The 24,736-nt window shown below is 44.8% G+C and overlaps 1 protein-coding gene across 3 annotated transcripts in view; it reads left to right on the top strand.

Moving 5' to 3' along the window:
* Positions 1-24,736, top strand: part of LOC143923385 (uncharacterized) — a 144,011-nt gene that overhangs the window by 26,759 nt on the left and 92,516 nt on the right. For all 3 annotated transcript variants that reach the window (XM_077447009.1, XM_077447010.1, XM_077447008.1), the window contains exons 8-9: positions 351-563; positions 15,109-15,211. In XM_077447009.1, the coding sequence (XP_077303135.1) occupies positions 351-563; positions 15,109-15,211 (316 nt within the window). The remainder of the gene's footprint in view (positions 1-350; positions 564-15,108; positions 15,212-24,736) is intronic.

Below are 24,736 nucleotides of genomic sequence, written 5' to 3'. Positions count from 1 at the left end.
TAGCTTGCACAATTTCACATCAATTTCTGATCTGTAATTGGAGTTTAGTTTGGATTCCTGTTGATCTTGATTGAGCTTTTAGTTCGGAAATTCCAAATTCTAAGGTTTGTAAAGAATTTTAAAGTTTGAGACATAAGTGATCAAGCTTTTCAAAAGTTATTTTTTGTCTCTTCTGATGATTGGCAAAACAAGAAAACTTTGTGTGTAGGTCATTCTGGAGGGATAATCCTTTGGGCTCTAAAGTTTGCAAATCTACAAGCTCTAGTGAAAATACCATAATTTATACTAAAAATAAAGGTTGAGGGGAGCTAAATCCTATTACCAATGTCTGTATATCTCCCCACCACAAGGAAAACATATGCAAGAAGAGAGAGGAATTCAGTGCCATGAATGAGGCAAAGTCTTGGGAAGTATGTCAGACTCTCATTAAGAAGCATTCTGTGGACTTTGAGAAAGCTTTGAAGGATGGAGCATACCACACCCAGGGAGGACATGCGAAGTTCAAGGAAGACTTGAAAGTCATAGAAAATAAGTACAATGTCGAAAATGGAAAAGGTGTAAAGGTGGGTGGACTTGCATCATTCAAACATTGTATATATGCACTATAAAATTAGACTTCTTTGTCATGTTGTACCCTTTGGTCCCACCACATGATTACTAGTTAACCAACTGCTTAGGATGCTGCTGTACCATTATACACATTTAGTGAATATTTTGATACATCTGACTTACTTCTGGGCATTCCGATTATTTATAAGGTATACACATATTGGGGGACACCCTGTGTAGCACCATCCTAGCGTAGTGTAGGCTGGCAGGTAAATTTAGTGGGCTTCTCTGTCATCAGATGAGCAGGGATTGATTATTCAAGACTGCTCGGTGTCTCACAGGCTTCTGCTCTGATTGCTTCCCCCTGTAATCTGAAGGATTCTAAAACCACAGTGGGAGGAAAGACAGGGCTGTAGCCTGAATATTTTTGAAACTCCAGCCAATAACTGGGTAGGTGTGCCCAGAAGGCGGCGAGAGAGACCATAAATAGTCTGAGGCCTGAGCTGCAGGTTCAGTGTTCCTGGGATCAGTCCTGCCAGAGGAGACCCTTGTGCAGGGGCTCTTCTCTTAGGGCAGTGTGCCAGACGGAGCCATGAGGAAGACTAAGGTCCTAGCCAGATTTAGCTGGGTGGCCTATTCGCAAGTTTAAGTCCTGGAATCAAATTGGGTCTGGAGAAGCTCAATGAAGAGAGGCAGAAGGAAATTGGTGGGAGTCTACATTTCCTTCACTAGAAAGAGCCTAATGGATATTGGCAGGAGGCAACTGATAAAACTGTGACTGTGTGAGCAAATAACCCCAGTGCTGAATAGAAATGTGCAGAGTAAAATATTTTGTTTCGGAATTTCGTTTTCGTCCGAAAAATGTATTTATTTAGTTACTCCCGAAATTCGTTTTTATTTATTTCGTTTTTCGTTCAAAAATTGCATTCGTCCGAAAATCCAAATGAATTACGGTCGAATCTGTCTTTGAAGGCTTATGGTGTCTGTCGAATGTATAAAGAAGATTCGACGGAGCTAGTATATAGCATATTTCGTGTGAACTTTAGAACCCTATTAAAGTCTATGGTACTCCAACGTTCAAAATCTAAAGTGCTAATTTTAAAGGCTAATATGCAAGTTACTATCCTAAAAAGTGTTTAGGGACCCGGGTCCTGCCCCAGGGGACATGTATCAATGCAAAAAAAAGTTTTAAAAACGGACGTTTTTTTGGGAGCAGTGATTTTATTATTAAAATTTAAATGAAATTTTAATAATGATTAAAGTGAAACAATAAAAGTGTGATATTCCTTTAAATTTCGTAGCTGGGGGGTGTCTATAGTATGCCTGTGAAGGGGCGCATGTTTCTGGTGCTTATAACTGTCCCTGCACAAAGTGTCATTTATGCAGGAAAAAAAGTCCTTTAAAATCACTCGCAGCTATTATGAATTGTCGGCTCCGTAATACAGAGAACACTCATTGAAAGTCATTGATAAAAAAAAATAAATAAATAAAAAAAAAGCCTGGGGGTCCCCCAAATTCAATTACCAGGCCCTTCAGGTCTGGTATGGATATTAAGGGGAACCCTGCATCAAATTAAAAAAAAAAAATTGATGTGGGGTTCCCCCTAAATATCCATACCAGACCCTTTATCCGAGCACGCAACCTGGCAGGCCGCAGGAAAAGAGGGGGGATGAGAGAGTGGCCCCCCTCCCTCCTGAACCATACCAGGCCACATTCCCTCAACATTGGGAGGAAGCTTTGGGGGTCTGTGACCCCTCAAAGCACCTTGTCCCCATGTTGATGTGGAGAAGGGCCTTATCCCCACAACCCTGGCCGGTGGTTGTGAGGGTCTGCGGGCGGGGGGCTTATCAGAATCTAGAAGCCCCCTTTAACAAGGGGACCCCCAGATCCTGCCCCCCCTGTTTGGAATGGTACCCCTACCATTTCACAAAGAAAGTGTAAAAAATAGTTAAATAAGACAAACACACTTTTGAAAAATTCCTTTATTAAAAAAAAAAAAAAAAAAAGATTCCAGCGGTGGTAATCCACTCTTGCTATCCAGCGACGAACGATTATCTCTCCGGGGTCCAGCGATGGCTCATCTGAATCAGCGCATCAAATCCATCCATCTTCTGTCTCCACTGAGGAGACACTGCGGGGATCCCGGCGGCCTGACGTTTGTTATATGCGGAGGGCAGGGCCACCCGTCACCTGACCCCGTCCCCCTCTGATGCAAGGGGAAACCCGGGTTTCCCCGTGACGTATGGGTGACCCCGTCCCCTCTGATGTAACAGAAACCTGCCTGTGTTACATTAGAGGGGTGCGGGGTCTCCCATACGTCACGGGGAAACCCGGGTTTCCCCTTGCGTCAGAGGGGGCGGGGTCAGGTGACGGGTGGCCCCGCCCTCCACATATAACAAACGTCAGGCCGCCGGAATCCCCGCAGTGTCTCCTCAGTGGAGACAGAAAATGGATGGATTCGCTGAGCTGGATCAGATCATCCATCGCTGGACCCCGGAAATCCGTCGCTGGATAGCAAGAGTGGATTAGCACTGCTGGAATTTTTTTTTATTTCTAATAAAGGAAATTTTCTAAAGTGTGTTTGTCTTATTTAACTATTTTTTACACTTTCTTTGTGAAATGGTAGGGTACCCCCTTACCATTTCAAACAGGGGGGGCCTGGATTTGGGGGTCCCCTTGTTAAAGGGGGCTTCCAGATCCTGATAAGCCCCCCGCCCGCAGACCTCCACAACCACCGGCCACGGTTGTGGGGATGAGGCCCTTGTCCTCATCAACATGGGGACAAGGTGCTTTGAGGGGTCAAAGACCCCCAAAGCATCCTCCCAATGTTGAGGGCATGTGTCCTGGTAGGAAGGGGGGGGCGCTCTCTCGTCCCCCCCTCTTTTCCTGCGGCCTGCCAGGTTGCGTGCTCGGATAAAGGGTCTGGTATGGATATTTAGGGGGACCCCACGTCAATTTTTTTTTAATTTGACGCGGGGTTCCTCTTAATATCCATACCAGACCTGAAGGGCCTGGTAATTAAATTTGGGGGACCCCCACGCTTTTTTTAATTTTTTTTAATTTTTATTTTTTATCAATGACTTTCAATGAGTGTTCTCTGTATTACGGAGCCGACAATTCATAATAGCTGCGAGTGATTTTAAAGGACTTTTTTTCCTGCATAAATGACACTTTGTGCAGGGACTGTTCTAAGCAGCAGAAACATGCGCCCCTTCACAGGCCCCCCCCCCTACGAAATTTAAAGGAATATTACACTTTTATTGTTTCACTTTAATCATTATTAAAATCACTGCTCCTGAAAAAACGGCCGTTTTTAAAACTTTTTTTTGCATTGATACATGTCCCCTGGGGCAGGACCCGGGTCCCCAAACACTTTTTAGGACAGTAACTTGCAGAATCTTTTCTCTCTGTCAAATCTTTTTTTCTCTGTCGAATATTTTCTCTATATAATCTTGGACTAATAGAGGTAAGGTTAGGCACATTCGACCACAGGTTCTATAGACACAGATTATTGTCAGTCACGTCGAATCTCCTATTCTATATCGAACTGTTGTAACAATGAAAACGAAAATAAAGCATTTATTTATGTCGGATCTTTCGTTTTTCGGATTCTGTGCTTTCGTTATCGTTTGTCAAAACGAAAACGAAAATACCTGAAATTTGGACGAAAATGCATTCGGACAAAAACGAATGCACATGTCTAGTGCTGAATAGTTAGTTACTGTGTAGCTTTTAACCTCTGTAAGGAGTACTAGTCACCATCAGCATAGAGATCCTGTGGGACATTCCTCTTTCACAGTGCAGCAAGATAGTCAAGAAGTTTTCAAGTTGGCCAGTATTTTAGTTTATTGGGGTATCCTTTGCTCCAACAAAAAACACTACAAGGATGGAGCACCTCTGAGGTTACTAAAGCAAATGTATTCATTTAAAATTATTCAACAATAATGGTGTTTACCCATACCCGCTATGGGGGGTCCCGTCCCCCCCCCCTCCCAATACCACCCCGTCCCACACCTCCCCTTTCCACACATGCTCCCCTTTTACCAATCCAAGTTCTAAGTTCCATTATTTGAGTCAGTAGAAGAGTGAAAAAAATTCTCTGCACCTGGCTGTGTGCTTTACCTGGGGGAGTTGAAGGGTGTGCTACACTGGCTATGATATTGTTTTGTAGAATCACATTGTAAATACCATGAGGATACGCTTTAGTTGTCCAAAAGTCTATAACCTTTATTAAGTCAGACACAGTAAATTAAATTTGCGGTTTTCTTTGGTGTACTACTTGGATAGCTGGGAACTTTCTACATATATAGGATTACTTTTTACAATTTAATTAGAGATCTGTCTAGTTATTTTACTTTTACTTTTTTACTGAAATGTGGGGGGAGGGGGTGGGTTGTTCTTAAAGTGGAGGGCCACCCTGAAAACAAAAAAATTTAAAAAATTACAAAAAAATCTAAAAAAAAAAAAAAAATGAAAAAAATTATTTTTTTTTACTTACCAGACATGCCTGTTGCTAGGCACATAATCCTAATCTTCCTCTTCCTCCTCCGCGGAGATCTTCTGTCTTCTCTCTTCGTCGCGGTGTCTTCTGGGTAATGGGTCACGCTGTGTTCTGGGAACTGTGTGTTCCAGAACACAGCGCGTCCCATTCAGAAAGTGCTGCGGGACTCGCGCATGCGCAGTAGGAAACGGGCAGTGAAGCCATAAGGCTCCACTGCCTGTTTCCCTTAGAGGGAATGGCGGCGCCGGGACCCGAGAGCCGAGGGACGGGTCGGCCTCGGGCGGCCGACATCGCGGGCGCCCTGGACAGGTAAGTGTGTTTATTAAGTCAGCAGCTGCAGTGTTTGCAGCTGCTGACTTTTTTTTTTTTTTTTTTTTTAAATGGCCTTCCTCTTTAAGTATGTATTCAAAGCCAATACTCTTCCTTTTTTATAAGTTTGGGTGGAGTGCTGAGGGGTTACAATTAGGGTTGTCCTGATACCGATATTAGTATCGGTATCGGTACCGTTACTCATCATTTACGGAAGTACTTGTACTCGGCAAAGGCTCCAATGCTTCACCCAATACCTGGACAGTCAGGGGATGATCGGTGCGGCAGTGGGGAGAGTTACAAGCACTGATCCCCTTGTATAGATTTCAATAAAGCAGCTGACAGACGCTTCTCCTCCTCTCCCTTCCTTGGATTTCAGCTGCTTTATTGAAATCTATACAGGGGGATCAGTGCTTGTAACTTTCCCCACTGCCGCACTGATCACCCCCCGACTGTCCCAATATCTTCCTTCGGTCCTCCTCCGTACTCCGCTCCGGTCCCCCTCCATACTTTGCTCCGGTCCCCCTCCATACTTTGCTCCGGTCCCCCTCCATGCTCTGCTCCAGTCCCCCTCCATGCTCTGCTCCAGTCCCCCTCCATGCTCTGCTCCAGTCCCCCTCCGTGCTCTGCTCCAGTCCCCCTCAGTGCTCCGACCCGGTCTCCCTTCGTGTTCCACTCTGGTCCCCCTCCGTGTTCTGCTCCTGTCCCCTCTAGTCCCCCCTGTCCCGGATGTGTCAGGACGGAGAGCGGAGGAAGGAGTCGGTAATGCTGTCATTTACTGGCTGCTTTCTTTTCCGAATGAACAGATTCAGTGATCACTGACTGTCCATTCATAATTAAGCATCGTAAACTGTGAGCTGCTGAGTAGGGATGAGCCGACCGCCATCCCATTCCCCCCCCCCCCCCCCCGGTTCGGTTCGCACCAGAACCTTCGAACGGACCGAAAATTCGTACGAACTTTAGAACCCCATTAAAGTCTATGGGACTTGAACGTTCAAAATCAAAAGTGCTACTTTTAAAGGCTAATATGCAAGTTCTTGTCCTAAAAAGGGTCCCGGCTCCTGCCCCAGGGAACATGGATCAATGCACTGATTTTAGTGACACTTAAAGTGAAAAAAAAGTGAAATATTCCTTTAAATGTCGTGCCTGTGGGGTGTCTATAGTATGCCTGTGAAGTGCCACGTGTTTCCCGTGTTTAGAACAGTCCCTGCACAAAATGACATTTAGCTGAAAAAAAAGTAATTTAAAACTGCTTGCGGTTTTAATGTAATATCTGGTTCCAGCAATGTGGACAAAAATCAGTGAGAAAAATGGCATGGGTAGCCCCCCCTGCCCATTACCAGCCCCTTTGGGTCTTGTATGGATATTAAGGGGAACCCGTACCCAAATTAAATAAAGGAAAGGCGTTGGACCCCCGGCCCTATATACTCAGAACAGCAGTATACAGGTGGTGCAAACAAGACAGGGACTGTGTAGTTTGTTGTCTTAAGTAGAAATTTTGTAATGTTTGTAATTTTGAACTGGTACATTTTTAAAGTGTAGCTCCAGTCAAAAAATCTATTTTTAAGCTTTTTGGAAATCACCCCTCCTGTATAATTTGTTTTGCCGTCCGTCTTTTTTCATCTCACTTCCTGTTGTTTCCTTCCATTTGCAAGTAGGAGACTTTTGTAAGTTGGATGTTTGAAAGTAGGCCTATATGCCCTATATGTTGGTGTTGCCACAAGTTAACACTGTAAGCCCTCAAAGTGACTCTTGGTGGGGGCTGGAGCAGCTTGCTGTGAACAAATATATCAAGAATTGTAATTACATGCCATTGTTGAACAGTGGTAGAAAAATTGGGCCTTTGGTGGTTGTGGTGCCACAACACTGTAAGTCCTCACAGTAACTCTCAGTGGGCGCTGGAACGGGCTCTGCTGTGAAATATTATATCAAGAATTGTAATTACATGCACCTGTTAAACAGGGGCAGAAAAATTGGGCTTTAGGCACTGGTGCCACAACACTGCAACACCTCACAGAAACTCTAGTTGGAGAGCAGGAATGAGCCGTGCTGCAAAGTATTGCATCAAAATTTTTAATTACATGCCCCTGTTAAACAGGGGCAGAAAAATTGGGCCTTAGCCACTGGTGCTGGTGCCACGACACTGCAACCTCTCCCAGATACTCTAGTTGGAGTGCAGGAATGAGCCCTGCTGCAAAGCATTGCATCAAAAATTGTAATTACATGCCCCTGTTAAACAGGGGCTGAAAAATTGGGCCTTAGGCACTGGTAGCGGCGGCCAGAACCAAAAATGTTCTTCCAAGCTATCAGCATGATCATTGAGGAGGAAGAGGATAGTCAGTCAACATAACATCATGGTCACCCAGCATCAGCATAGGCAGTCTTGAAGGGATGTGACATTTCAAAAAAAAATATTATGTTACAACAGCTTCAGGTGCTTGGTAGCTGGTGGTGATCCAAGACTGATTCATCTTTATGAAGCTCAGTCGATAAACTGAGTTGGTGGACAGGCGCACCCTGTAATCAGTTACAAAGCCTTGAATGTGCATTCTGAAAGAACGCTGGATGCAGGACAGGCCAGTAGCTCAATTGCATACTGTGCAAACTCTGGCCAGTGATCCATCCTCAAGACCCAGTAACCCAGAGGATTTTCTGTGGGAAAGGTGTCCAAGTCTGACCTTGCCCCTAGGTATTCCTGCACCATGTAAATCAGATGCTGGCGATGGTTGCTGGAACCGATCATACCTTGGGGCTAGGGATGAGCTTCATGTTCGAGTCGAACATACGTTCGACTCGAACATCGGCTGTTCGCCCGTTCGGCGAATTCCGAACGTTATGGGCCGTTCGCGGCAAATTCGTGTGGCGCTCACGGCCCACAATCCACTGCGTCATTGCAGTGCATTGCTGGCTCATGATTGGCCAAGCATGCACTGTGATCCCGCATGCTTGGCCAATCACAGCGCCAGCAGCGAGGAGAGCCATGCTTGGCCACAGGCAGGATGCCTGTGGCCAATCATAGCTCAGGCTATGTAGTACACGCCCCACACTATATAAGGCCGCCAGCGCGGCGGCCTTGTGTAGTGTGTTGGCGTCTGAAGCAGTTAGTGGGTGTTCTGTGTACCTTCAACACAGTATACACCGATCGTTATCGGCCGATTTTTCGATCTTGCTCTTCTGTAGTGGTTGTTGTCTGCGTGCCCTGACCGCAGTATACACCGCTATATTCACCTCACCTATATAGCTAGTGATCTATCTTTTATAATAGAGCTTGCAGTCAGTAGTGTTAGGAGCTTGTGCGTGCTGTCTGCGTGCTCTGTACCCAGTACACACCGCTATATCCACCTACATAGCTCTTCTCTATTTGAGCCCACTTGCCATCTGCAGGAGTTATTGGAAGTTGTGTGTGCCTCCAGAACAGCACAGTATACATCTGTATATACCCCTTTATCTCTGGTGTTCTATAATAAAGGCATCTGCAGGAGTTAGTGGGTTTTTTGTGCCTCCAGCACAATATACACCTGTATCTACCCTTTATTGCTGTTCTCTAATAGAGCCATCTGCAGGGCTTAGTGGGTGTTGTGTGACTCCATTACAGTATACCCCTTTATCTCTGGTGTTCTATAATAAAGGCATCTGCAGGAGTTAGTGGGTGTTGTGTGCCTCCAGCACAATATACACTACCCAACTGCTGTTTTACCCAACTCCTTTCAGGCCATTACCATGTCTGGAAGGCCAGCAAGGAGAGGCAGACAGACACGAGCCGATAAAAGAGGGCAAGCAGGCTCTGTGTCTAGAGACAACAGTGCTGGTCGTGGACGTGGTGCATTGTCATCAGCACGTGGCCATGGGACAAGCTTGTCCTTCTTTTCGGCAGCTGGACATGTTGAACCGCAACATGCCAACGACTTGGTAGGTAGAGTGGATGACCAAGCCCTCTTCATCCTCCTCATCCTCTCTCACCCAGTCTCAGGGTACTAGCAAAGCTGCTGCCAACGCATCATCTTCCCTCCTCTCAATGTCATCATCAGTGACTCCTTCCCTAGACCCACCACGTCCTCCTGAGGAGTCTCCTGAACTCTTTGAGCACAGTGTTGGGTACATGCTCCAGGAGGATGCCCAGTGTTTTGTAGGCTCTGATGATGACACTCAGCTAGAGGAAGGCAGTAGCGTGAATGCAGAGAGAGGGGATGCTCAAGAAGGACAGCAATCTGGCAGTCATGATCCACAAGCTGGAGCATATTGCCAGGTTTGCTACAGCGATGAAGAGGGAGGTGATGATGAGGGCACTGACTCCACGTGGGTGCCTGGTAGGAGAGAGGAGGAGGAGGAGGCACATGTCCAATGAGGCAGGATGCCCTCCGGGGGCCAGCTTAGGGGCAGCACACCGACTGAATCACACCGCAGAGCTCCGCCTGTGCAGGGCGCTGTCTCTGCGCGTTATTCTAAAAGTTCTTTGGTGTGGGCCTTTTTTGAGACGAGTGCATCAGATCGCCCTGCTGCTATTTGCAACATATGTCTCAAGCGTATCTTGCGTGGCCAAAACATCAGCCGCTTGGGCACCACATGCTTGACCAGACGTATGTTGACTTGCCATGCAGCTTGTTGGCAAGCATACCTCAAAGACCCACACCAAAGAACAAAGCGGACCTCTCCTTGCTCCTCCTCAGCTGGTATCTCCAACCCCACTAGACCTTCAGTCCTCTCTGAAACCTGCTCTGAGAGGAATGAAGGTGTAGAATTAGGTGCGTCACAGCCAAGTGCTTCCGTGCACTCTGCTAACAGTACACCCACGTACGATTATAGCAGGCAAATGTCCCTGCCCCAGCTGCTGGACCGGCGAAAGAAGTTCACTCCCAGCCATCCACATGCCCAGCGGTTGAATGCTAGCTTGGCTAAATTGCTAGCACTTCAACTGCTGCCTTTTCAGTTGGTAGACTCGGCCCCCTTCCGTGAGTTTGTACAATGTGCGGTTCCTCAGTGGCAGGTCCCCAAACGCCACTTTTTCTCACGGAAGGCGATTCCGGCTCTTTACCGGCATGTGGAAGGCAATGTCCTTGCCTCGCTGAACAGGGCGGTCAGCGGTAAGGTGCATATTACCGCTGACTCATGGTCCAGCAGGCATGGACAGGGACGTTACATGGTCCATTGGGTCCATTGGGTCACTCTTCTGGCAGCTGGGAAGGATGCAGGACAAGGTGCAGTAGTGTTGGAGGTTGTTCCGCCACCACGCCTCCAAAATGCTACTATTGGTTGTGACACGCCTCTCTCCTCCACCCCCTCCTCTTCTTCTTCCTCCATTGCCTCTTCCAGTGCTCTGTCCTCAGAACCAGCGGTGCTCCGTAGGCGTTCCAGGGGCTACGCAAGTACGCAGGCAAAACGATGCCATGCCGTGCTTGTGCTGGTTTGTTTGGGGGACAGGAGCCACACTGGGGCGGATGTTTTGTCAGCTCTGCAGGGGCAGGCCGAGAGGTGGTTGACGCCACGCCAGCTTAAGCCAGAAAAAGGTGGTTTGTGACAATGGCACCAACCTCCTCTCCGCCCTCCGACAGGGACAACTGACCCATGTGCCCTGTGTAGCTCACGTCCTTAACCTGGTGGTGCAGCGGTTCTTGGGCAGGTACCCCGGCATACAGGATGTCCTGAAGCAGGCCAGGAAAGTCTGTGTGCATTTCCGCCGATCATTTAATGCCTGTGCTCGGCTGGCTGAGCTCCAAAAGGAGTTGAACCTGCCCAAGAACCGCCTTACATGTGACATGCCCACCAGGTGGAACTCAACGTTGGCCATGCTGCAGCGGCTGCACACACAGCAGAGGGCCATCAATGAGTACCTGTGCGACTACGGCACCAGGACAGGGTCAGGGGAGCTTGGTTTTTTCTCACCACGCCAGTGGGGCATGATCAGGGATGCATGCACTGTCCTGTCACCGTTTGAGGAGGCCACAAGGATGGTGAGCAGTGACAGTGTATGCATCAGTGACACTGTTTTTTTTTGAAATATCACATCCCTTCAAGACTGCCTATGCTGATGCTGAGTGACTGTCCTGTTATGTTGATTGTCTATCCTCTTCCTCCTCCGCTGATATGTTGGAAGAACATTTCTGGTTCTGGGTGATGCCATCAGCCCAATTTTTCTGCCCCTGTTAACAGGGGCGTTTAATTACAATTTTTGATGCAATGCTTTGCAGCAGGGCTAATTCCTGCAATAAAACTAGAGTATATAGGAGAGGTTGCAGTGTGGTGGCACCAGCACCAGTGCCTAAAGCCCAATTTTTCTGCCCCTGTTTAACAGGGGCGTTTAATTACAAATTTTTGATGCAATGCTTTGCAGCAGGGCTAGTTCCTGCAATAAAACTAGAGTATATAGGAGAGGTTGCAGTGTCGTGGCACCAGTGCCTAAGGCCCAATTTTTCTGCCCCTGTTTAACAGGGACATGTAATTACAATTCTTGATATAATATTTCACAGAAGTGCCCGTTCCTGTGCCCACCCAGACTAACTGTGAGGACTTATAGTGTTGTGGCACCAGCACCACAACCACCAAAGGTCAATTTTTCTACCACTGTTCAACAATGGCATGTAATTACAATTCTTGATATAATCGTTCACAGCAGGGCGCTCCAGCGCCCACCAAGAGTCACTTTCAGGGCTTGCAATGTTGTGGCAAAACCAACACCTTGTTCCGCCATTTCTGCAGAGCATATAGGGCAGGCCCCTACTTTCAAACATCCAACTTACAAACATCTCCTACTTGCAAACGGAAGGAGACAACAGCAAGTGAGATGAAAAAAGATGGACGACAAAACAAATTATACAGGGGTGATAACCATTCCCTATATTTTCCAAAAAGCTTGAAAATAGTTTTTTTGACTGGAGCTACACTTTAAAAATGTACCGGTTGAAAATTACAAACAGATTCAACTTAACACAACAAACCTACACAGTCCCTGTCTTGTTTGCACCGCCTGTATACTGCTGTTCTGAGGAATTTAGGGCCTGGGGGCCACACGCATTTCCTTTTTTTAATATGGGTACGGGGTTCCCCTTAATATGCGTACAAGACCCAAAGTGGCTGGTAATGGGCAGGGAGGGCTACCCATGCCATTTTTCTCAATGATTTTCAACCATATTGCAGGAACCAGATATAACATTAAAACCGCAAGCAGTTTTCAATGATGTTATTTCCGTTTAATGTCATTTTGTGCAGGGACTGTTCTAAACACGGGAAACACGTGGCACTTCACAGGCATACTACAGACACCCCCCAGGCACCATATTTAAAGGAATATTTCACTTTTTTTTTTCACTTTAATCGTCATTAAAATCAGTGCTCCCGCCAAAACGGCCATTTTTAAAAACATTTTAGGCATTGACCTATGTCCCCTGGGGCAGGAGCCAGGTCCCCAAAAAAGTTCTGGTGCGAACCGAACCGGGGGGTGTTTGGCTCATCCCTACTTGGGACTAAAAAAATTGTCTGAACGCATCGGTCAGATGACCACTTTCTCCACCCCTCCTTCTGACCGAAGCCTCAGCAACACGTTGTCCTGGACCAGGAGTTTGTAACCTCCCAGTCTCTGGGAACGCGTTGCACAGACCTTTCTGCAAGGCCTCCCGGAGATGTCTCATCCTCTGCTCCCTCTGCGACGGCAAGATAAGGTCCACAACCTTATCCTTGTACTGTGGATCAAGGAGAGTTGCCAGCCAGTAATGATCCCTCTACTTGATCTGAAGAATACGAGGATCTTTCCACAGGCTTTGTAGGATCAGGGAGGCCATGCAGCGTAGGTTAGCTGAGGCATTCGGTCCGGAGTCCTCTGGGTCACTAAGGATGACATGATCCGCAGCCACCTCCTCCCACGTACAAATCCACGGGTTTCTTAGGACTGTAAATCATCCCTAAAAGACTGCTGCTGCTGATGCTGAGTGCCAGCCTCCACCTCCATGCTGACACAATCCTCCTCCTCCTCCTCTTCCTGTGTGATCGATGGGATAGCAGGAACCCTATCCGGATAAAGGGGGCCTTGAGAGGCAAGGAAGTCCTCCGCATCCTGCCTCTGTTCTGCCTCAAGTGCACTGTCCATTATTCCATGCAGCGTATGCTGCAACAGGTGGACAAGAGGTACAGTGTCACTGATGCATGAACTGTCACTGCTCATCATCCTCGTGGCCTCCTCAAATCGTGACAGGACAGTGCATGTATCCCTAACCATGTCCCACTGGCGTGGTGAAAAAAACTGAGCTCCCCTGACCATGTCCTGGTGCCGTAGTCGCACAAGTACTCATTGATGGCCCTCTGCTGTGTGTGCAGCCACTGCAGCATGGCCAACATTGAGTTCCACCTGGTGGGCATGTAACATAAAAGGCGGTTCTTGGGCAGGTTCAACTCCTTTTGGAGCTCAGCCAGCCGAGCACTAGCAGTATATGATCGGCGGAAATGCACACAGACTTTCCTGGCCTGACTCAGGACATTGTGTAAGCCCGGGTACCTGCCCAAGAACCGCTGCACCAGGTTAAGGACGTGAGCCATACAAGGCACATGGGTCAGTTGTCCCTGTCAGAGGGCAGAGAGGAGGTTGGTGTCATTGTCGCAAACCACCATTCCTGGCTTAAGCTGGCGTGGCATCAACCCCCTCTCGGTCTGCCCCTGCAGAGCTGACAAAATATCTGCCCCAATGTGGCTCCTGTCCCCCAAACACACCAGCCCAAGCACGGCATGGCATCGTTTTGCCTACGTACTTGAGTAGCCCCTTGAATTTCTACAGAGCACTGCTGGTTCCGAGGACAAAGCACAGGAAGAGGCCATGGAGGAAGAAGAAGAGGAGGGGGTGGAGGAGAGAGGTGTGTCACAACCAGTAGTAGCATTTTGGAGGCGTGGTGCCAGAACAGCCTCCAACACTACTGCACCTTGTCCTGCATCCTTCCCAGCTTTCAGAAGAGTGACCCAATGTGCCGTGAAAGATAGGTAACGTCTCTGTCCATGTCTGCTGGACCATGAGTCAGCGGTAATATGCATCTTACTGCTGACCGCCCTGTCCAGTGAGGCAAGGACATTGCCTTCCAAATGCCGATAGAGAGCTGGAATCGCCTTCCTGTGAGAAAAAGGAGCGTTGGGGACCTGCCATTGAGGAACCGCACATTGCACAAACTCACGGAAGTGGGCCGAGTCTAACAATTGAAAAGGCAGTAGTTGAAGTGCTAGCAATTTAGTCAAGCTAGCATTCAACCTCTGGGCATGTGGATGGCTGGGAGTGAACTTCTTTCGACGGTCTAGCAGCTGCCTGCTACGAATGTTGGTGTAAAAAAAATGTGTTAAAATAATATTAAATACAATAAAAAACACACTGACACCATCCACTCCCCCCCCCCTCTGTAAAAAAGAAAGCATTATAAAAAATAAAATAACAAAAAAAAGTTTTTTTTTTTTAAATTGACAAAAAAATGAATTGTAAAAAAAATAAATAACAATTAATAAAAAAACGACTGACACAGTCCACGCGTCATTAGTGCTGCATATTAGTGGCACTGTCGCATGACATAAAAAAAAATATCAGTAATCGGAATCGCCGAGTACTTGAAAAAAAAGTATCGGTACTTGTACTCGGTTCGTAAAAAAAGTGGTATTGGGACAACCCTAGTTAGAATCCCTTTCAAGTATTTTTATTGCTATGTCCCCAATAGAGAGATTCACCATTAGTCCTGGAGGGTGGTATACTCCAAACTAAATACTTTTCCATCAATATTCCCATTCTACAGGCGGAAGAGGTGCTGCTGATATTCATAATGTCACAACAAAGCTATGAATTTCTAATTATACAGGAGGACAATGCTCTAAACCAGAAGCAGAAGGAAGAGGAAGGTCAGTGGCTTATGTAATCTCATTAACTTATTTCCTTAAAAAATGTAATACGCTCATATATATGTTGAAATCACTGGAACTGAAAGTGAACAGTCGGGACCAAACCAACAGACTACTTGCTGTATGATAGCTGCCTACAAGTACAGTTGTTTTTTTCTTTTATAAGTTGCCCAACTTACCTTCTGTATATGGATGAGAATGTAAACTCTCTCAATAAAAAATACAAATAGTAATAAAAAACTTCTTAAAAATGTTTTTTTTAAACCAGACCCCAATAAGACAGAGAGTATATAGACATATACTGTACACTCTGTTTTATTTCTCATTTAGGTCCTTCTAGCTGGGTAAACCAACGCGTTTCAAAATTTCCTGTCTTTTTCCTTGTTAGGAGTAGGGTATGCCACTCAAACAAATTGGAAAGCACAACATTATTGTAAAATGTGACACTGCAAACTGTGAAGGTTAAATATTTCTTCCACTTACATACCCACTGTACTTATACAGTTTCATCATATATATATATATATATATATATATATATATAAAGAACAAGCTGTCACACTTTTAGTAGACATGTGCAATTTGTTTTGTTCCAAATTCGTTTTTTAACTAACTTTGACAAATTTGTTAATTCTGATATATATGAATTAACGAAAACCCCACTTTGATGAATTTGTAAATTTGTAAATTTAGAAATTTGAAATCCAATAACCCAAAAATTTGAAAATCTGAAATAATAACTAACTAATAATAACTTGGCTACTACTAACTATTAAACTATAGGTATTGGAATTTCCTTTCAAATTTGTCTGTTGGTGATCATAACGAATATGAATTTATCCAAAGTAACAAATTATCCGCATCTAAACGAATGGAACGTAACAAATTAATAATAATAAATTACAATAATAACAACTTTTTATTATTATTAATATTTAGTATTCATTTTTTCCGTTCCATTTGTTTTGATGCGGCATTCAGAATTTCACATAAATTTGTATTCGTTAATTTCACCGACAGACTAATTTGAAAGGAAATTCCAATACCTATAATTTAATAGTTAGTTATTATTAGCTAGTTAGTTAGTTATTCTTTCGAATTTTCAGATTTTCTTTCTTATTTTCTGATTTTCAAATTTACGAACTTACGAATTTTTTAATTTTTTAATTTACGAATTGCGATCATAACGAATGACTTGAAAAACGAAAAAAAAAAACAATTTTTTTGGCAGTGCACTTGTCTAACCTTTAGTCCAGGGTTTCTCAACCTTTTACTCACAGAGCAACCCTCCAAATAACTTTCCAGTCTCAGGAAACCCTGGCTAAAAATTACTATATCTACAACTTCCTATACATTGGTACCATGGTCATTGGGAAGAATGCTCCTTACACTTGTGGTCATTGGGAAGAATTACCACTTACAGATAGCTTAAAAGATCAATGGTGTCAGTGGAAACTTATCTGAGAGGCAGAAATTGCCATGGAACCCTGGTTGAGAATCACTGCTTTAGTTTGTCAGTCTTTAGTCTGTCAGGGAGCGCAACTATATCTTAGATCCCATCATGGGCACATGGGCAAACCCAGACCTTTGTTAGTATTAATATAAACATGAACCAATTTAAACGATTCCATATGTTTGCTCCTAAAGCAATGGGCATTCAATTTATGGACCACTTCCCTAAATCAAGGGAATACTCACAATAGAGGCATTGCAATATGTTTTACACAATATTAAGAAAACAAAAGACTAATATAATGGTCCAATTTGTACAGACAACATTTTTAACACATTAGTAGGATATATTCTTTACTAGGGATGAGCTAAACAGGCAAAAATTTGTTCGAACACGCGAACACTGTTAAATTCTTTGGGACACGAACATGAAAAATAAAAAGTGCTAATTTTAAAGGCTTATATGCAAGTTATTGTCTTAAAAAGTGTTTGGGGACCCGGGTCCTGCCCCAGGGGACATGTATGAATGCAAAAAAAAGTTTTAAAAACGGCCGTTTTTTCGGGAGCAGTGATTTTAATGCTTAAAGTGAAACAATAAAAGTGTAATATTCCTTTAAATTTTGTACCTGGGGGTTGTCTATAGTATGCCTGTAAATTGGTGCATGTTTCCCGTGTTTAGAATAGTCTGAGAGCAAAATTACATTTCTAAAGGAAAAAAAGTAATTTAAAACTACTCACGGCTATAATGAATTGTCAGTCTGGCAATACATATAAAAGTGCATTGATTAAAACGGCATGAGATTCCCCCACAGGGGTACCCCAAATGAAAATGTAAAAAAAAAAATGTGTGGGGGTCCCCTCAAATTCCGTACCAGGTCCTTCAGGTCTGGTATGGATTTTAAGGGGAACCCCCTGCCAAAATTGAAAAAAAATGGTGTGGGGTCCCCCCAAAAATCCATACCAGACCCTTATCTGAGCACACAACCTGGCAGGCTGCAGAAAAAGGGGACTGATGAGAGAGCGCCCCCTCGAACTGTACCAGGCCACATGCCCTCAACATTGGGAGGGTGCTTTGGGGTGGCTCCCAAAGCACCTTGTCCCTATGTTGATGGGGAGAAGGGCCTCATCCCCACAACCCTTGCCAGTGGTTGTGGGGTGCTGCGGGTGGGAGGCTTATCAGAACCTGGAAGCCCCTTTTAACAAGGGAACCCCCAGATCCTGGCCCCCCCTGTGTGAAATGGTAATAGGGTACAAATGTACCCCTACCATTTCACAAAAAATTTGTGATAATGGTAAAAAAAACAATACACACCTTCGAACAAGTCCTTTATTAAAAAAAAAAAAAAAACTGCTCCGACGGACTGAAATTTAAAAAAAAAAAAAACAGCACGCCACTTATGACCGGCCTCTCAGATGACAGTTCTTTTATAACTGAGGGCAGGGGCCACACAATGATGTTTCCGGGTGAACCAGCTCCCTCTGACACACAGGGACATTCCTATGGCTTCCGCCATAGCATCAGAGGGGGGTGGGGCCACCCGGTTATGTAACTGAGTGACCTCGCCCCCTCTGACGCTACGGGGAAGCCATAGGGATGTCCCCGTGCGTCAGAGGGGGTGGGGTCACCCGGCAACATCATCATGTGACCCAACCCTCATTTAAAAAAGAACTGTCACCTGAGAGGCCGGTCATTACGGCAAGTGCCTCCTATGGAAGCAGATAATAGGCGGCGTGCAGGGTTTTTTTTTTTCTTTTCTTTTTTTCTGGTCCGTAGGAGCGAGAGAAGATGAAGCAGACTTCGTGGGACAGTTTTATTTTTTTAATAAAGGACTTGTCCCAAGGCGTGTATTGTCTTTTTTTTACCATTTTTACACATTTTTTGTGTAACATAAGGGTACACCTTAATATCCATACGAGACCTGAAGGGCCTGGTATGGAATTTGGGGGGACCCCTACGCATTTTTTTTTTAATTTTGGTTCGGGGTTCCCCTGTGGGAGAATCCTATGCCGTTTTGACCAATGAACTTTTATGTGTATTGCCAGGACCGACAATTCATTATAGCTGCGAGTAGTTTTAAATGACTTTTTTTCCTTTAGTAATGTCATTTTGCTCTCGAACTGTTGTAAGCACGGAAAACATGTGCCCCTTCACAGTCATAGTATACACACTCCCCAGGTACGAAATTTAAAGGAATATTTCACTTTTATTGTTTTACTTTAAGCATTAATAAAATCACTGCTCCCGAAAAAATGGCCATTTTTAAAACTTTTTTTGCATTGATACATGTCCCCTGTGGCAGGACCCGGGTCCCCAAACACTTTTTATGACAATACCATGCATATAAGCCTTTAAAATTAGCACTTTTGATTTCTCCTATAGACTTTTAAAAAGTGTTCCGCAGCTTTCGAATTTGCCACGAATCCCCCAAATTCGCTATTCGGCGAACACCCGATGTTTGAGTCGAACTTACTTTCAACTCAAACATGGGGCTCATCCCTATTCTTTACGTCTTTCAAATACAACACTAGATAAACTATAGAGAAACTTTGGGGGTCATTTACTCAGATGAATGCACTGCACCAGGTTAATACCTTAATTGGTGCGGCAGATAAATTGTTAAAGGGGGCTTCCAGATTCTGATAAGCCCCATGCCCGCAGACCCCCACAACCACCGGCCAGGGTTGTGGGGATGAGGCCCTTGTCCTCATTAACATGGGGGCAAAATGCTTTGTGGGGCTACCCCCAAAGCACCCTCCCAATGTTAAGGGCATGTGGCCTGGTATGGTTCAGGAAGGGGGGGCGCGCTCTCATCCCCCCCTCTTTTCCTGCAGCCTGCCAGGTTGCATGCTTGGATAAGGGTCTGGTATGGATTTTGAGGGAGACCCCCACGCCATTTTTTTTTTTTTTGGTGCAAGGTTGTTTTTTTTCATAATGATAACATGACCTGTGTGCAAATAGCCTTAAAAAAAAACATAAAAGTGAACCAGCGTAAAAAAAAAGTTGAGAGGTGTGCCTGTTCAACTTATGCAAATGCATTTACATTGCTTGACATATACTAAGATTTTGCAGGCGCAGTGATGTCACACTGTGACTCCGCCCCTTATGATGTCAAGTCTCGGGGAATGCTGGGACTGTGACGTCATAAGGGGCGTGATCACTGGGTGACATAACCCGGTGACCCTGCCCCATGCCTATATAAGTCGTCGCGCATCTCGCACACAGCATTACAGTGGGAGAGAGCATTGTGTCAACATCAGAAGAAGAGAAGAGAGAAGGACGAAGTAGACCGGGCCACCGCTAGTAAAAGAGCTGGATGAAGATAGCAGAGGAGCCCGGCAGAAGAACCGGAGAGTAGGAGAAGAGGCCGGAGAATGGGAGAAGAGGCCGGAGAGCGCGGAGAAGAACCAGACAGCGCGAAGAAGAACCGAAGAGTGGGACAAGAGGCCGGAGAGCGCAAAGGAGTTGAAAGAGACCCCCAAAGTTGGTAGAGACCCCTGGAGCTGCCTAATAAATTACTTTAAAAACCTGTCTAGTGTGTATTTTTATTGACACTTTTTCCCCAGGTGAATGGGTAGGGGTATGATGTACCCCATACTCATTCACATGGGGTGGGGGGCCCAGATAAGGGGGCTCCCAGATTCCGGGTATTTTAATAAGGGGGCTCCCGGATTCTGATAAGCCCCCCGCCCGCAGACCCCAACAACCAACGGCTAGGGTTGTCAGGAAGAGGCCATTTTCCTCATCAACATGGGGACAAGGTGCTTTAGGGTGGGGGGGCCACAGGGCGCCCCACTTCCCCAAAGCACCCACCTCCCCATGTTGAGGGCATGTGGCCTGGTACGGTTCAAGAGGGGGACGCTCGCTCGTCCCCACCCCTTTCCTGACCGTCCGGCTGCGTGCTTAGATAAGGGTTTGGTATGAATTTTGGGGGACCCCCACACCGTTTTTTTGCGCTGGAAACACATTCTCGCAGGCAGGTACTGTATATTATGTACACCAAGGAAAGAATCCAGGCCTTTCTTAAAGCAATCTACTAAGCTGGCCAGAACCACCTCTGGAGGGAATCTATTCCACATTGTCACAGCTTTTACTGTGAAGAAACCTTTCTGTATTTGGAGATGAAATCTTTTTTCCTCTAGACGTAAAGAGTGCCTCCTTGTCCTCTGTGTTGACCGTAAAGTGAATAACTCAACACCAAGTTCACTATATGGACTATACATGTTGATCATATCCCCCCGTATGTATTAATACAATGGTGATTATTTATATCCCCTTTAATCTCTTTTTCTCAAGAGAGAATAAATTCAGTTCCTCTAATCTTTCCTCATAGCCAAGTTCCTCCGTGCCTCTTATCGGTATGGTTGCCCTTCTCTAATTTGTGCACATTATCCTAAACCTGGGAATATAGCTTCAGATGGAACAAAACATCCTTTCTGTATATAAATTAGCCCCAGTTAAATCAATCCTAATTTAGTTTCAAAGGTATATGTATACCGCCTCATTCAACTGCCCAATGGAGATATCTTCAAAAGAATTCAGTCAATCAGTTTTCCTCATGCAAACCCTCCTAAGATGGGTTTGTAGTGAGCCCTGAAAGCAGAGTTCCACCCAAAAGTAGAATTTCCACTTATCTGTCTCCTGCCCCCTCTAGTGCCACATTTGGCTACTTTTGAGGGGGGGTACCTTTTTTTTGACAGGTACCCTGTCCCCATTTCCGTTGGAAGTCAGAAGTCCGGCCCCCCTCCTCCTCCCTCCTTCTTCCCCTACTGTTGGGCCAGTAGGAGAGCGCAAAAAGGCCGAATGGGTTCACTGCCTGGTTCCCTTACCAGCAATAGTGTTTGCATCAACCGACAGCCAATGGAAACATCAGCTGTGGTGGACTCCAGGATAGGTAAATGCCTTAATATCAAAAGTCAGCAGCTACAGTATGTGTTTTTTTGAGGGTAAGGCGGAACTCTTCTTTAAGTGATGTATCCATGTTTTATGTTTTTCATGTTTTATTATTATTAGGCTGGGTTCACACTATTGGGAATTGGATGTGAATTCCCTGCATCCAATTTGCATGTCAGGAGATTGTGACCGGCTCTCAATGGAGCCGGTTCACACATCCGGAGCGGCTCCGCAGCGAATTGCACAGAGGTCCTGAAGGGTCTTCTGGTCCATTTCAGGTCCGAATTTAGCCAAAAATGTGGGCCAAAATTGGACATGAAACGGTGGAAGGGGACGCACCGGGCCCCTGCTGTGATCCACTCTGTGCTGTAGTGTGAACCCAGCCTTAAAGATGTGTGGACCCTGTCCAGGGCCACGGATTTTACTCACAGAAACGTGTAATTATGTACAGTTATGATGTGTCTCCCCACCAGATAATACAAGTTCCCTGTATATATCCTATGAATATAACTAAATACACTTCCAAAGCTCTTTTTGGGTTTTTCCAATGTAGTAAGGACCACAGTCACATTGGAGCAGATAGACCACTCCCTCTGTGTTGCCATTCACAAAATGTAGTGGTTTGTGCGTCTCTCCATTGGAAAGGAGAAGTTATTTCCTTGTGTCTATATACCGACAATAAACACAAGAACCACAAGGAATCTTCCAATGTCTTTGTAGGAATCCCTTTTCATTTTTTTTCACCCACTGATGTTAACTTTTGTTGGTTTAAACCTAATATACAGTATGTTTTATATTGTGTATAAAATAAAGCTAAATTCATAATGTGTAAAAAAAAAAAAAAAAAAAAATACACTTCCTCAGAGTAGTACAATGTTACTGAGGTATGGTCGCAGTAATAAAAAAAAAAGAAAACATTTAATAAAGCCATTTTTTTATTTATTTATACTCTTTCCTTTACATACTGTCACCAGTCAGTGTCCCTGATCACTGAAACACCTGTTATATGATAACGTTGTATTGCACTAGCACAATATGTAAAAATATATATATAAAAAAAACATTGTGAATTTTTTTTTTTATTATTTCTTAATATTCCTAAAAATTGTGACAAAAAATTACAACTTTAAAAAAATTGCCATGCCTCTTACTAAATACCTTGAGCTTTCTACTTTTCAAAAAGGGGTCCTTTGAGGGATATTTTGTACTGTCCTGGTGTTTTCAGGCCTCAAGAAATGAGACTGCCAGTACATCAGGATTGATCGATTTTCAGATATACAGTATATACCATAGTTTATGGACTCTATAACCTTCCTACAGTCTAAAATACTGTCCTACAGACACGGATTTAGGTGATTTTCACCCCCCCCCCCAAAAAAATGGAGAAGAATACATTTTGGTCTAAATTTATAAAGATTTTCTATTTGCAAACTTTTATAACAGAAACAAAGAAAAGCACATTTTTTTTCAAGATGTTTGATCTTTTTTTGTTTATTTATCCTGATCACATCATATGACATCTGGTCAGGATTAGGGATGAGCCAAACCCCCCCCCCCCCCCCGGTTCAGATCGCATCAGAACTTTCGAACGGACCACAAATTCGTACAAACGTTAGAACCCCATTGAAGTCTATGGGACTCAAACGTTCGAAATAAAAAGTGCTAATACTGTCCTAAAAAGGGTTTGGGGACCTGGCTCCTGCCCCAGGGGACATAGGTCAATGCCTAAAATGTTTTTAAAAATGGCCGTTTTGCGGGAGCACTGATTTTAATGACGATTAAAGTGAAAAAAAAGTTAAATATTCCGTTAAATATCGTGCCTGGGGGGTGTCTGTAGTATGCCTGTGAAGTGCCACATGTTTCCCGTGTTTAGAACAGTCCCTGCACAAAATGACATTTAACAGAAAAAAAGCAATTTCAAACTGCTTGCGTTTTTAATGTAATATCTGGTTCCGGCAATATGGCTGAAAATCATTGAGAAAAATGGCATAGGTAGCCCCCCCTGCCCATTACCAGCCCCTTTGGGTCTTGTACGGATATTAAGGGGAACCCCGTACCCATATTAAAAAAAGGAAAGACGTGGGGCCCCCAGTCCCTATATACTCAGAACAGCAGTATACAGGCGGTGCAAACAAGACAGGGACTGTGTAGGTTTGTTGTGTTAAGTTGAATCTGTTTGTAATTTTCAACTGGTACATTTTTAACCACTTCCCGACCAGCGCACGATGATGTACGTCGACAGAATGGCACGGGCAGGCATATTGGCGTACAGGTACGTCCAATATTCAATGCCGCCCTGCCATCCCGACCAGCTCCCGCGCTGGTCGGGACCCCCGTGAGTCCGGTCACGGGACCCCCGCGATCGTCTCACAGAGCGGCCGAATGGAGGAAATGCCGTGTAAAGAGCATTTTTCCATTCTGCCTAGCAACTAGTGACGCTGATCTCTGCTCCATGTGATTGGAGCAGAGATCAGTGTTCACTAAATGAAAGCCCAACCCCCCCACAGTTAGTAACACACCCCTAGGAACACTTAACCCCTACACTGCCACCCACTGGTTAACCCCTTCACTGCCAGTGTCATTTACACAGGAATCACTGCATTTATATAGCAGTGATTAGTGTATAAATGACAATGGTCCCAAAAATGTGTCAAAAATGTCCGATGGGTCCCCCACAATGTCACAGTCACAATAAAAATTGCTGATCGCCGCCATTACTAGTAAAAAAAAAAATAATAAAAAATTATTAATAAAAATGCTATGAAACTATCCCTATTTTGTAAACGCTATAACTTTTGCGCAAACCAATCAATAATCGCTTATTGCGATTTTTTTTTTACCAAAAATATGTAGAAGAATACGTATCGGCCTAAACTGAGGTAAAAAAATGTTTTTTTATATATTTTTGGGGGATATTTATTATAAGATAAAGTAAAAAATAATGCGTTTTTTTCAAAATTGTCGCTCTATTTTTGTTTATAGCGCAAAAAATAAAAACCGCAGGGGTGATCAAATACCACCAAAAGAAAGCTCTATTTGTGGGAAAAAAAGGACATCAATTTTGTTCGGGAGCCACGTCGCACGACCGCACAATTGTCAGTTAAAGCGTTGCAGTGCCGAATCGCAAAAAGTGGTCTGGTCTTTGACCAGCAAAATGGTCCGGTCTGCAAGTGGTTAAGGTG

Source organism: Lithobates pipiens, unplaced genomic scaffold (assembly GCF_037356315.1).
Source record: "Lithobates pipiens isolate NorthernLeopardFrog02 unplaced genomic scaffold, aLitPip1_a1.2 Scaffold_22, whole genome shotgun sequence".
Classification (NCBI taxonomy): domain Eukaryota; kingdom Metazoa; phylum Chordata; class Amphibia; order Anura; family Ranidae; genus Lithobates; species Lithobates pipiens.
Note: the sequence above shows the minus strand (reverse complement) of the source record. Positions and strands in the feature narration are given on the sequence as shown.